Raw genomic sequence first — 13,723 nt, 5'->3', positions numbered from 1 at the left:
AAACTGAATGTTGAGATAAAATGCGTGAAATCAACTCCCCTATACTGAATTTTCTCTCAGGAGAGAGGAAGACCTGGGAGGATTCTGAATTAATAATGGATCCCAGGTGTAAAATGGATGTGGAAGGCTGGAGGTGGCTTTTGTCAAAGTTGATGGAAAAACCATGGTCCTGTAGAACCGACATGGTAACAGAAAGGTCTACTTTCACTTCCTCTAGGGAGTTCCCATGAACCAAAATGTCATCAAGGTAACATAAAATGTGGATGGGTGACGCCCGGATGTGGGCCGCCAGAGACCCCAAGAGCTTTGTAAAGACCCTAGGGGCCGAGGAAAGGCCAAATGGCATCGCTCTATACTGGAAATGCCTGCCCTGGAAGGAGAAGCGTAAAAATTTCCTGTGGCATTTGGCTATAGGAATATGGAGGTAGGCCTCAGTGAGGTCTAAAGAAACCATGAAATCCCCCGGGTGGATGGCGGCTAAAATGGATGATAAGGAGTGCATCTTAAACTTCCTATATTTGATGAATAGGTTCAGCTTCTTTAAATCTAAAATAGCTCTCCAACCTCCGGAGGATTTTGGAACCATAAATAGGATGGAATAAAAACCCTGGCCCTTCTGACCGGGGGGAACCGGTTGAATGGCTCTGATGGACAATAAGTGGGAAATGGCCTCCTCCATACGGTTACGATCTGAGGAGGACCTGGGAGATGGGCAGGAAATAAAACGTTTAGGGGGGGAAGAAGTAAATTCTAAAAGAAGACCTTTTTGAACAGTGTCAATGACCCAGGGGTCCTTGGAAGTGAGACGCCAACTAGAGGCGAAATAGGCTAGGCGACCACCTATGGGAATCGAGGAAGAACTACCATCTAGGTTTCTTTGAAGCCCTGTTAGAGGACGCTCCCCTTTGGAAGCGAAAACCTCTGCCCCTGGAGTTCCTACCTTGGGAACGAAAGCGGGGGGAATACTGACCTGGGATTCTCTGATAGGTAGCCGCTTGATCTTGTTGACGCCCTGGGCGACGAAAGGACTGCGTTTTGGTGGCCTTTTTGGTGGTTGGACCCAATACTTTCTTCTTGTCCGTGGTTTCCGTGAGGAGTGGATCCAGAAGATCCCTGAAAAGAAGATCGCGCTTCAATGGACCCAGAGATAACTGCCACTTCTGACGTACTCCTGCTTGCCATGGGCGAAGCCATAGGAGTCTTCTTGCCGTTGTAGAAGCTGCAATAGACTTGGCTGCAAATCTGGTAGACTGTAAGGTGGCATCAGCCACGTACTGAGCGGCTGCAAATACCTTGTTGAAGTCCTGTTGACCTCTCAAGTCATCGGGAGGAATATGCTGTTGAAGTTGGCGAAGCCACAGAAGCATGGCTCTGGAGAAAAAGGAAGCCGCTGCGGAACTTTTAATGGCCCAGGAATCTGCGGTGAACCCTCTTTTGAGCATCTGTTCAATCCGCTTGTCCTCTGGGCGGAGGACCTCCTCTGCTTCGCCTGGCACGGCAGCCGCCGAGTGAAGGATCTTGACAGGTTCATCCGGTTTGAGAAAGGATAGGAGATCCTCATAGGAAGAAGAGAGCTTGTACAACTTTTTGTCCTTGGTAGTGGGATTAAGCCCAGAGGCTGGGAAATCCCACTGCTTGAGTAAGGCATCTTTAAACAATTTAGGCATAGGAATTACCTCGTTATCCTCCTGTTCCTCTGTGAAGTAAGGTAAATTCTCCTCCGGGGGTTCAGTGGATGTGGAGGCCTGTTTCTCCTGGGCCGCTAATCCTGTAGAAATTCTAGCTTTGAGGAGGAGAGATTTAAACAATTGAGAGGGAAAAATAGTAATTGGAGAAGGAACCTTTATATGGGATTCCTCATCGTCTGAGAGACCTTGAAAGGGATCCTCATCCTCTTCCATATCCTCATATTCATCCTGAGAGGAGTCTGATTCATCCTGAATAGGAGCTCTGATCGATGGGGAAGAACCCAAGGGGCGGGAGGGACGAGGAGGTGGATGAGGAAGGGAGGGCGCATTGATGGAAGACAGTTTAGCATCAATGGCCTTGGATAACACAGAAAAAATAGATTGGAATTCTGGAGGTAAACTAGAAATATCAGCAGGAATGGCAGAAGAGTCCCTGAGAGCCTGAGAGGATCCTGGCTGGGGGGAATCTTCAATAATATCTGGTTCCTCTGGACCTAATCCCCATAGGTTAGGTTGGGGTCTGTCTAGGTTTGGCTCATCCAGAGATAACACAGTGACCCCAGAAGAAGGCAGATTAGGAGCCTCTGGGGGGTCATGACTACTGAGTACTTGGGCCTGTACTTTTAAACGCTTTGCTGATTTATCATGGATTTTTTGTAGGGCTTGGTCCCTTCTCTTCTCAGCCCTGGTGACTTTGGTCAAGGGGCGGGCCCCTGAAGAAGAGGAGGTCGAGGCCTGGGGGATACTGGTAATCTCATCGCCTGTAGGCCTGGCCTCTCTGGGACCTTGAGTAGTGCCTCTCTTGGGAAAAGCAGCCATAGTCTGACAATTAGCAGAAGACAAGGCTGAGCCAAATAACCTGGAATGTTAGGGAGAAGAATTTCAAGGACTTCCCAAGAGGAATGGATCCTGCTCCTAGGCCTCGGAGCTGCTGAGATTTGAGGGCAATCTGGGCAAACCCAGAGTTCGTGTCCCCAAATACAGCGTGGCCAGCCTCCCTAACTTTAACTAAAGAAACCAAGGCACTCTGGTTGGAGGCTTAGCCGGTGGAGAATTAAGCCTGAGCGTCTCAAAGCCCACTCCAGGATCCGAGCGGTGGACTAAGGCCTACGCGGCTGGCAGAGGGCCAACACGAGAGGCCTAGATTAAAAAAGGGCGCGAAGGCCTTCGCGCCGAAAAAAATCGCTCCGTAATAGTAATCTTAAAGGGGAAGCGATCGACTAAGTCCAGGAGACTAAAACAAGCGTCTCGCACCGCAGGAGGTATTTCTCAAGCCCTTAAACAATAGTAATATAAATAAATCAATGAATAAATACTTGCACAAGAACCTCCAGGCCAAAGGATTAAAAGAATCCACAAGCGGCAGCGGGGATCGTAAACGGCAAAAGAAGCCGCGGGAAAACGAAACCGCTACTTCTCCCAAAGGAAAAAAAGCCGAGCCGCAAACGGCTGGCGCTATTACGGCAAGTAAACAAATAAGTATAATCAATCTTACTAATTTTGAAGGAAAGATCGAAGGGAAGGTATTAGAATGTTGAACGAGCTTATCACAATACAACCGCAGGATGCGAGAACTGAGCGAATTCTGGGGAAGGGGCGGATCCAGCAAGCTTTTTTAACACTAGGCTCAGTTCCACCGGATTGGACATGAGCAACCCATGTGACTGCTGGACCCGCTCCTTCAGTACGGAGAATTAAATATGAATTAAACACCATGGATTTAAGGAATCATTTTTAATCATGGTAAGTATACATTATATCCCTAATACGGTAATGGGTTCTAAAACTCTTTGCTCCGGTTCAGGCACACACAACAATTCTGCGCATGTACATAAGTGTCCTGGGCAGGTGGGTGGAGCCTCCCATCACTGGTACTACCAGTTTGCAGAACTGGAGCGAATCAGTGGCAACCCACTGCTGCCCTAGTAGCAGTAGCCATGTGCCTCTCAATAAAATTTATTTTTTTTCATGCACAGCTAATATTGTCATCCAACTTTTTCTGCCATTTGACAGTGACGGAAGAAGCACAGAACATAACAGAAGTTATTAAAAGGCATTACCTTGGAGACAACTCATATCAAATATGAGTGGGGTGACATAACATCCTGACCCAGGTTAAAGTGTTTCTAAATGACGACAGGATTAAGGCCATCTGAATCTTTCTAAAGGCCTTTTTCTAGCTACTCTGGACAACATTTTTAGTAACTATTCAGGGACTTGGAAAGTTCTTATTTTCTTGTGACATCATTTAGCTATCTCGCGGAATAAGAGCACATACATAATTCATTGTTTGGTATTATCCCCTATTTCCAATGTGAAAATCTAGAAATGTATTCCGGCCTCAAGTTTCACTGTACAGGTATTCTGCTGTCAAAATATACAGTCCTGAGAGGAAGAGAATAGGAATTATTTTCTACTCTGTAGAATTATTTTACTTTTTGGCTACCTGTTAAAAGTTAGAAAGTCAGTATGCCTAATGGTAATATTAATGCCCAGATTATTAATACATATAAGTATGCTTAATTTGAACAAGGTTTGCATTACTTTTCTACTCTTGTTGCATCTTCAGTTAGCCAACCGGCAGCCCTTCTGGGCCTGTCAATACCATCAATCATGATATCCTTCTGGACTGGTTTTGGATACTAGTAGTGATAAGCACTGTTATAATATTGGCTAGTGACCACTGTGGCCAATTTGAGTTGGTATTGGTAACTGAGAGGTTGAATCTTAGGCCCCTATAATGCGAGGTGTCCAAGAACTTGAGCTTCTGCCGCTCCGTTTTAACATTACATGAAACTTCCAGGGGAGGTCATCCAGATCTCATATCACCAATATGTTGCTGATACTTAATTATATATCTCCACCCCTAGCTGGACAGGGTTGGCCAAGTGTTTAGAATCTGTAAAGGTCTGGATGGTGAGGAATCGGTTTTGACTCAACCCTGGCAAGACAGAGTGGCTATGGATATTTTTACTCCCGAGGTCCGGATGATATTTCATCATTAACTCTGGGTGGGGTGCACTTCCCTGGACTGAGCTGCTGCACAACTTGTAAGTTCCTCCTGGATCCATGGCCCTTGCTTGTGGGCCAGGAGGCAGCCATGGTTAGGGGCACTTTTGCACAGATTCATCTTCTGCATCCTTTTCTGGACTAGGAGACTTTGGTCGCAGTCACTCATGCTCTGGTCTCATCCCATTTGGGTTACTGAAGACTATGTGGAAACTTCCAGTAGCGCACACTGTGATAGGTGTCCCCAGGTTTGCCCATTTAATACTTTATGGCCTAATACTTTATATCTCACTGCACCGGAGACTGCTTCAGTATTAACTGGTTTATTTCAGAAGGCATAATGTAGAACAGTTCTCTCCAACAATCAATTCCTAACAAGGGCAACGGCTAATCCGTTGCCCTAATTATACCTTTTCTTAACGCGGGAACTTTTTCTGACAACCGTTTATTTTTGGCGGCAATCTAAACCAAGCCGCGTCTTAACCAATCAGTGAATTTTCCCTTATTTCTTTTAAACAGACATAACAGCCTGAGCTGCACTAGCTTCCAGTGTCAGGTTCCAGAAAATCATTGGAAGAAAAAGCTCAAACACAAGCGTCTGCACTTGAAGTCTTTTAATTCTCCAACTCCTGGCACTCACCAACCATCATTACATGAATGAGAACTTTGTCAGCAGCAATCACCCACTACCTATTTAACATGTAGTGTGCCCCTTCCTGCAACTCCACACTCTCCTGGCATTTCTTGCTTCAAGTCATGATCACACTGCTGCTTGGCGCTTCGTGTATGTGTGCCCAATGACTCCCGCTAGCCAGTTGGGTGTTGTAAACACAATCAACGATCTATTCTGGCATTTCCAGTCCTTGTGGGATGTTCATGAGGCTGGTGACAATTGAGAGGTCTCCCTCTAGCAGCGCAAACTTCCCTCCACCCAAATGACAGCTCCAAAAGGTGGGGGTGACATCCAGTTTCTTTCAGGGTGCAATTCAAGGTACTGCTCATCATCTGTAAAAAGCCCTACATGGCGCAGGGACAGATTATTTGCAGGACTGTCTTTCTCTAAAGTAATCTATCCACCCTACCTGGTTAGATAGTGTGAACATGCTTCTAGTTCCTTTCTTAAGTTTGTTATCTGATGGGAGCTAGGAAGTGTGCCATTTCCTGCCCTATGGAAAACCTCCTCCCCATAATGTTTGGCAGGTCATTACCATAAAGCACTAAAGACCTGGCTTTTCCCCTAAGTACCAGAATAAGGTGAGGTGACTGCATATCAGAGTCTGATTTGGCACTAGATTTTGTTTTTATACATTTTTATTTTATTTATTTTATTTATTCGATTTCTATGCTGCCCAACCCCAAAGGACTCGGGTTTTAATAGTTTTAATATGGTTTTGTGTTACAGTATTTGAAATTTTGATTGGCAGCCACCCAAAGTTTGTGATGAGTGGCTATATAAATATTGCACATAAATCAATAACAATTATATTGCATGATATATCATTATACATTGCAGGGGAATTTCAGATGGGCTTTAACATTATCCTTTCCAAGAATCCCAAGGCTCTAGTGTTTTTGCTAAAATAATAATAATAATAATAATTAAAAAACCCAAGAATGATCTTCAAGTCAAATTTTAACACCTGAAAAATGCAGAAATGACCGTTTTTTTACCTCCATCTTTTGGCCACTTGTATAGAGTTGAGGCATAGCAATTAATGTCTCTGCAGGTACGTCTTTATCAAGAACTCCAACAATCAGTTGAGGAAGAGATGAGAACATTAAGTTAAAGAAGATCAGGTACCACTGATCAATCATTGATGACCCCGAAAATCCACAGTAAAACTGGTACCAGAAAAGAAGGGCGACAAACATCTTTAAAAAAAAAGAGAAAAAGAGCAAAACATGAATCTTTAATATTTGCAAACAGCATATTATACATTGTGGCAAGATTTTTCACAAACATACTGAATTTAATAAAATAAGGCTATCTTCAGTTTTTCATTTGACTCAACACATACCGCCAAATCCCTCACCATTACAGGTACTCCTTGACTTATGACCACTACTGAGCCCAAAATTTCTGTTGCAAAGTGAGACAAGTAATTGAATTTTGCCCCATTTTACAACCTTTCTTAGCATAGTTGTTAAGTGAATAACTGCAGTTATTAAGTTAGTTGTACAGTTGTTAAATGTATCTGGCTTTCCCATTGGATTTGTTTGTCAGAAGGTCAGAAAAAGGGGCCACATAACAAGAAACTGAATTTTGATCATGTGACCGTGGAGATGCTGCAATGGCTATTAAGTGTGAAAAATGGTCACAAGTCACTTTTTTGGAATGCTGTTGTAACGTCAAATGAACTGTTGTAAGTCGAGGACCACCCATACAGACATTGCTTGTATTTTGGTTCCCTAATGATTGATTTGAAGTGAAAAAGAGGCTCAACTTCCCAATAATGAGACAGAGAAGATAGTTTGGTATTGAAAAAAAATATCACTTGTTCTGCTCTTCTTAAGGATCATGTGGGAATTTAATCAGACAAAGCTAATTTGTTGGGGTTTTCTCTAAATATATTTCATATTTTACACAACAGTTATTTGTCACCAAAAATATTTAGCATTAAGAAATGTATTGCTGAGAAAAAGAAAGTTTATTGTGAGTTTACTGATTTAGAGACAATAAATTGGTATGTTCTGTGTGAATTTGGAGTTGCAGGTTGGTTGCTGAATGTGATTATGCATGGAAAATAAAGGATATATGAAACAAAATGAAATGTCTAACAAAATGGTTCAATGTCAAGTAGGGAATAAGACAAAAATAGGCAACGTTTCCTTTATTGATTTATATATTTACAAATAAATGCATAAAGAACATTCATGGAAATGGTAGAGGTATAAGATATATGATTTGGGACCATGACCTACCTACCAGTGCGTTTGTGTAGTAAAGTATCAAATTTTGCCCAAGAATCTGAATAATTTGCAACAAATTTTAGATATGATGCATCAGAAAATTAACTTGTTTAATCAAATGGATTGAAGAATCGTAAATTATGTGCCAATTATGGGGCGTAATCTGCTATGGGAAATAAATCTTCATTGAAAGATGTAGAAATACATATTCTGGTAGCTAGATAGCACTCACTATAGACTACCATCCCATTTATTCTTATATCTGTAAAGTAAAACTTAAGGAATGACATATTTCCATTGTTATGACTCAAGATCTTTCAAGTAAATTCAAGTGTTGGATTAGTTTGTCCTGAGACTGAAACACTCCTTCTATTAATACAGCTAATATAATGCTATTGCTTTTACAATGCTAATGACATAAACATTTCTAGATGTATACAGATTACTTAGTAGACACTCATTGTGCCCTTGTTGAAGCATTTCCCCAGTGTACCTCATTGGCCTTCAGAAAGGCTATTGCAAAAAGAATATGTATAATATATAATGTATAATTTTCCATATATGAGTGTGTCTTGCCCTTAGAGAACTGGATGTGTATGTGAGAGTGTGCATACATACATTTCTTTTCATGCAACTGAAAAGCAGAGTAGCATAAAAGCTATAATCATTCTTGTCAGGTACAGATGATGAATATATGCATTTTTAATAAATGTGATATTATAGAAAGTTACTTGATCAGAAAGACGTTTAATTTTTGCTTTATATCTACATTAAAGAACAGCTTTTAATCTACATTGAGAACAGTTTGGAGAGCCATGAATGTCACCATGAACTGATTTTAAAAAAATGAGCTCTGAAGATGAATTATAATGACAAACCAGTATCAGGGAAGATAATCTGTCTCTAGGAATGGCATGTTCTGCTCCGTGGCCATGGGAGTTGGTGGAGGAACTTTTTTCTGAAACCTTGCCTACTACACCCAACTGCACTTTTAGGAATCTATTTATGTGTTCCTAAGAGGTAGTGGATAATCAGACTTTTTCTTTTCCTACTCATGGAGAATAGGCTTCATGCTGTGGTGGAGGGAATAATCAAAATTTGTTTTTTTTTCACAGAACTAGGACTGAATTTGGCAAGGGAGACTTTTGCATCCAGTTCTCTATGGCAAAGGCAGTTGCCATTTTAAATCAATTCCTAACAATGCATATTTGTTTTATTTCTGAGTTCAGTTCCAATGGCGGCCTTGTCCTTTACGATTGTTAATTGGCTTGAGGGCCACAATGTTTGAAGGCTTTTCAAGTTGACCTTATTTGCCAATTCTCTGAATTCTTGACCTAAGTCTTTACCCAGGCTTCCTTATTATTTGAGGATTTCATCTCTATGGTCACTGGCTTTGGAAGAGGTGGGGAATAATGGCCTCTTTAAGACTTGTGGACCTCAACTTCCATGGCTGGTTCAGGAATTCTGGGAACTGGAATCCACAAGCCATACAAGGTGCCATTGTTTCCCACCCCTGTTCTAGACCAGGGGTCTCCAACCTTGACAACTTGAAGACAGGTGGACTTCTACTCCCAGAGTTCCAAAGCTGGCTGAGGAACTCTGGGAGTTGAAGTCCACAAGTCATAATATTGCCAAGGCTGGAGACCCCTGGTCTAGATCATGAGTATGAGCCTTAGAAACCATTAGAATGATTTTGGAACATCTTTCATTTACTTCTTTTTCCCTTAAGGCTTTCTAAATTTAACTGATGTTTCATTCTGCTTATTTCAATATTTTGTAATATCATTTATCTTATCTACTTTTACTTGATATAGGGCAAACTGAAGCATCATATCAAATTGGTCCACTGTTCTGATGATTTTATTCATTAGATTTTATGCTACAGAAAAAAAGAAGTCTTGACTGGTTCAAAGGATTTCTCTCTTAACTCTCATCACACAGCATTTTGTGACACATCTTGCTTACATGCAAGATTGTTTGAAATGTGTAGATCTATTATCCTTTAGTACACACAGAGGGATGTGGTGGCTCAGTGGCTAAAGTTGCTGAAATTTTTGATCATAAAGGTCGGCAATTCAGTGGTTTGAATCCCTAGTGTTGCATAACGGGGTGAGCTCCCGTTACTTGCTCATTTCTGCCAACCTAGCAGTTTGAAAGCACATAAAAATGCAATTAAAAAATATGGACAACCTTTGGTGGGAAGGTAATAGTGTTCTGTGTGCCTTTGCCATTTAGTCATGCTGGCCACATGACCATGAGACGTCTTCAGACAGTGCTGGCTCTTAGGCTTTATAATGGAGATGAGTACTGCCCCTTAGAGTGGGGAACAACTAGCACATATGTTCGAGGGGAACCTTTGCCTTCACCACACACAGATAAACTGAATGAGGAATAGATTATGAAGATCAGAAAAACTATCCTAACCACAAAGCAACCATGTATATATTGCGTTGCTCTTGAAAGGCTTGTTTTTAACTCAGATTTTTTTACTGTTGTATTTTTCTGGTGCATGGTTAGCTTCATATAATTATAAGATATAATTGTATTCATTTGCAGTTGGGTCGTTCCAGCATATCCTTCCAATTTTGCTGCAGGAAATTAAGTCTGGTTTTGTTGTTGCACGCCCCATTTTGAAATTGATATTGCTTTCAAATGCGGTTTGATAAATTCTGGCTGATCGGAGAGTTAAAAATAATACGGTGGATCCTGTAAAGTTGAAATCTGTCAAATGCGCTCCATAAAGTATTCCTAAATTGCACGGCTTATTCTTGTTATCAAATTTATAAATTTTGTTTCTTCTGCATGTAATTCCCTGTCACATAGCAGGGTCTGCTATTCTTCTAAATGCCAGCCATCTGCATTTTAACAAGCCGTGCCAGACCAAAAACTTTTTTAAAAAAAGATGATGTGTAATTATAGCATTTGTTCTTAGAATGATCTGGAACTGGGCACTTGAAATTAAAGTATCTACTACAGCAACTAGAACTCTGACTCACTGCAACCTCCACTTGAATATCACTGGTTCCTTCCTCCATGTTATCTTTTACCCCTTTTCCTGTCTTTGCTTCCCAATTCAACTGTTCCCTACTTTTCATCACAAAATCCTAATCTTCTGCCTCATTCTTTCCTTAACATTTATGAACTTCCTTCCTTCCTTCCTTCCTTCCTTCCTTCCTTCCTTCCTTCCTTCCTTCCTTCCTTCCTTCCCCTTTCTCTTTGCAAGAAAATGGCTGTGATGGATAGGATAAAGTGTCATTACCAGGCTACAATCAGATAAAGGAAACCCTAATCTGGGTAGAACTGTAATTTGAAAAATGTCTCAGAAAAGACTCTCTAATAAAACTCCTGACCAATATGGCATTGGTTTCTTAGTCTGGTCTAACCATTTTTCTGTTCTTTAATGAATGCTGATGTCACTTTAAAAAAATAAAAAAATAAAGTTCCTTTGCTCATAACATTATATTGGAAAAAGTTCTAAAAGAAAGTGAAATATCTGTTGAAAGAAACCTACATAAATTATTAGCCAATAATCTCCACACGAACTATAAATGACTAACTTTACCAGGAGTGTAGAGGTCTTCTTTTAGACTTACAAGTTCTTGCATCTTATGGAACAAATCAGATGGATTTCGTTGCGCTAACTTCCATTTGCATTGCCTAAACCTCTTTCTCCTTCTAGTTTCATAAATATGATTGTAACAGGGTGGATTCTTGAAAAAGTGGTAAAATGTGACAACATTCCTCATGAATGAAGTTATTATTGGACTAATAAGAATTATTTACTGAAGCATAGTCTAAGCAACAGAATAGTAGAACAGTAATATGGATATGAACTACAGAGTGTGATTTAGAAAAGATCACACTCTCCTTAAGGAGCAAAGTTATTGCATGGATATGAGTTTAATAATTAAACCATTTTATGTACCCAGAAAACTATGCTATAACTTTAAGAAGAATGGTGTTCTATCAATAGGGGACAATGATTCATTGTAGACATGTTGTTAACATCTCTTGGCCATTTGAGGTCGGGATGATACAGGAAGTTCTAGTTCAGAACCAACAATGTGAATTTGTTCTAGACAGCTATTGAAAACTAGCCCAAACTCCAGACCTCCAAAATAATCTATTTTTAGCTGCCTTTCATGCCAGGATATTGCAATCTGTTTCAGATTCTTCTGAGGTGCCTTGACTGGAATGCATATTGAATATTTAAAGTTCTGAAGATGCGCTATGTAATTACTATTTGAGATCAAAGGGAAAGCATTACAAGCAGGCTTTTCAGCTTGTTGCAATCCAGGAACAAAGGAGAGGAACAAAGATAATTACAAACTATTATACTTACTGCATTTTTGTAGAAAAAGTACAGCACCATGTTGGCAAGTCGGGAGTAACACCAGTGGCCATGCACAAGAAGGAGTTTCTCTAAATATCGGAACTTTGGAACTGCGAAGTCACTCGCCATCACAGCCTTCAATACAAGAACAATTAAAAGTGGCATTGTTTATAAATGATGCTTTTTAAAGTATAGAAATGACATATCACAATTTAGATGGCAGTTAGAAATATTACTGGTTTACAAATGATAGAAATGAGAGTCTATAGTGTTTATAAAAGGAGAAAATGTCATTGAACTTGCTTATTAATGCTGTCTATTGAGAAATAATTTTACAGGAACCTAGAAAGGAATCTGGAATTTAAAAAGAGAAAATTTTCAGTGTGCAAAAGCTCTCTTATTAGATAGATAGATGAATGTAACTTGCGTTGAAAAGAGATTGCTAAAAAAACAGATTACTAGATAAATTAGTAAATTACTTTAATTTAACAGTCACGAAGCAGAAAGTAAGACCTCTGAAATTTGCAGGGTCTGCTTCAATCAGCCTGTTGCAACTAACAAACGAGTATTTTCAGACATACAGAAACATGGACCTAACTCTCCCCTGCAGTTGTCAGTAAACATAAATTACCTGCATGCCTTCTGGACCAGAAATTCCCACACCAATATCAGCAACTTGGATCATACTGACGTCATTAGCCCCATCACCTGGGGACAAATGGAAAACTTATTATTTGTCATTAACTGAAGTAGTGATTATTAAGGACATGTTAACAGCACAAAGGACAATCAAGAGAATTGTGAGAGGAATAAGCTATCCATGAAAGAAATGTCTGCAATTTAGACTAACTATAATTCCAATGCCTATTCCATCTCATTTATAAAGATGGGATTCATGCCAAGTTAAATCATCTTAAAACAATTTATAGCCATTAAGTGACATATAAAATACACTTTGCACTTGCTCTTCAAAGCAAAATTATCATCCATTCAAAAGAGAGAATGAATCAAGCAACACCCAAACAGTAAATTTATTGCGAACCTTACTTGTATACAGTGATTGGGCAATTAGAAGTATGTTTATGAAAAAATGACAAATACAGTATATGTTCTAGATGCTGATAAGAAAGGTGATGCTAAATGTTGCAAGTTTAGCTGGGATTTACTCTGAAGAAGTAGCAAAGTTTAATTCTGTGAACAAAACAGGATGAGCCTGGAGAACAGGACATGGATATGCTGTTTTTGTTTGTTTGTATGCTTACAATTAATGTTGTATCCAATTATCCAGTTACAGAGAAAATGGATGCTTCTCAAGATGTACCTCATGCCTACGGTTGTGCCCAGTAACATTGAAGTCTAATTTCTAAGACATAAGCCTTTCAGGGTCATTCAGAACTCATATAAACTGCCTCAGGATTTACTGGAAATAAACCATCAGATCAGCTGTCCTGTCCTTTCTTGTTGTCTAAAATACTGGTCATGACATTATAGTATGGTGTTATAAAACAATGCATATTTGCTAAACATCTTAGTTTTCTTTGTTTATCATTATGGAAAAAGATGCATTTGATTTAAGGTGTTCCAGATAGATACAATGCACATACTCTTGCTTTCTGAACCCAGAGCTTTGCAGAGCAATAAACTTTATACCCCACCCCCCAAATAATTTTTCCATGGGGAAAAAACCCCCAAAAAACAGAAAAACAAATTTCCCTTCTTTTTTCTTCTCTGCAAAGGTCAGATTTGAAAGGGAAGGTTATTGTCATTTAGAAATCCATTTCCA

The 13,723-nt window shown here is 40.0% G+C and overlaps 1 protein-coding gene across 1 annotated transcript in view; it reads right to left on the bottom strand.

The window, feature by feature from the left end:
- Nucleotides 1-13,723, bottom strand: part of ATP10A (ATPase phospholipid transporting 10A (putative)) — a 208,385-nt gene that overhangs the window by 15,594 nt on the left and 179,068 nt on the right. Inside the window, exons 15-17 of the mRNA XM_070750946.1 lie at nt 12,572-12,648; nt 11,950-12,075; nt 6,369-6,569 (exon numbers count right to left, since the gene is read on the bottom strand). Coding sequence (XP_070607047.1) covers nt 6,369-6,569; nt 11,950-12,075; nt 12,572-12,648 — 404 coding nt within the window. The remainder of the gene's footprint in view (nt 1-6,368; nt 6,570-11,949; nt 12,076-12,571; nt 12,649-13,723) is intronic.

Source organism: Erythrolamprus reginae, chromosome 4 (assembly GCF_031021105.1).
Source record: "Erythrolamprus reginae isolate rEryReg1 chromosome 4, rEryReg1.hap1, whole genome shotgun sequence".
Taxonomy (NCBI): domain Eukaryota; kingdom Metazoa; phylum Chordata; class Lepidosauria; order Squamata; family Dipsadidae; genus Erythrolamprus; species Erythrolamprus reginae.
This window is presented reverse-complemented; position numbering and strand designations above follow the sequence as displayed.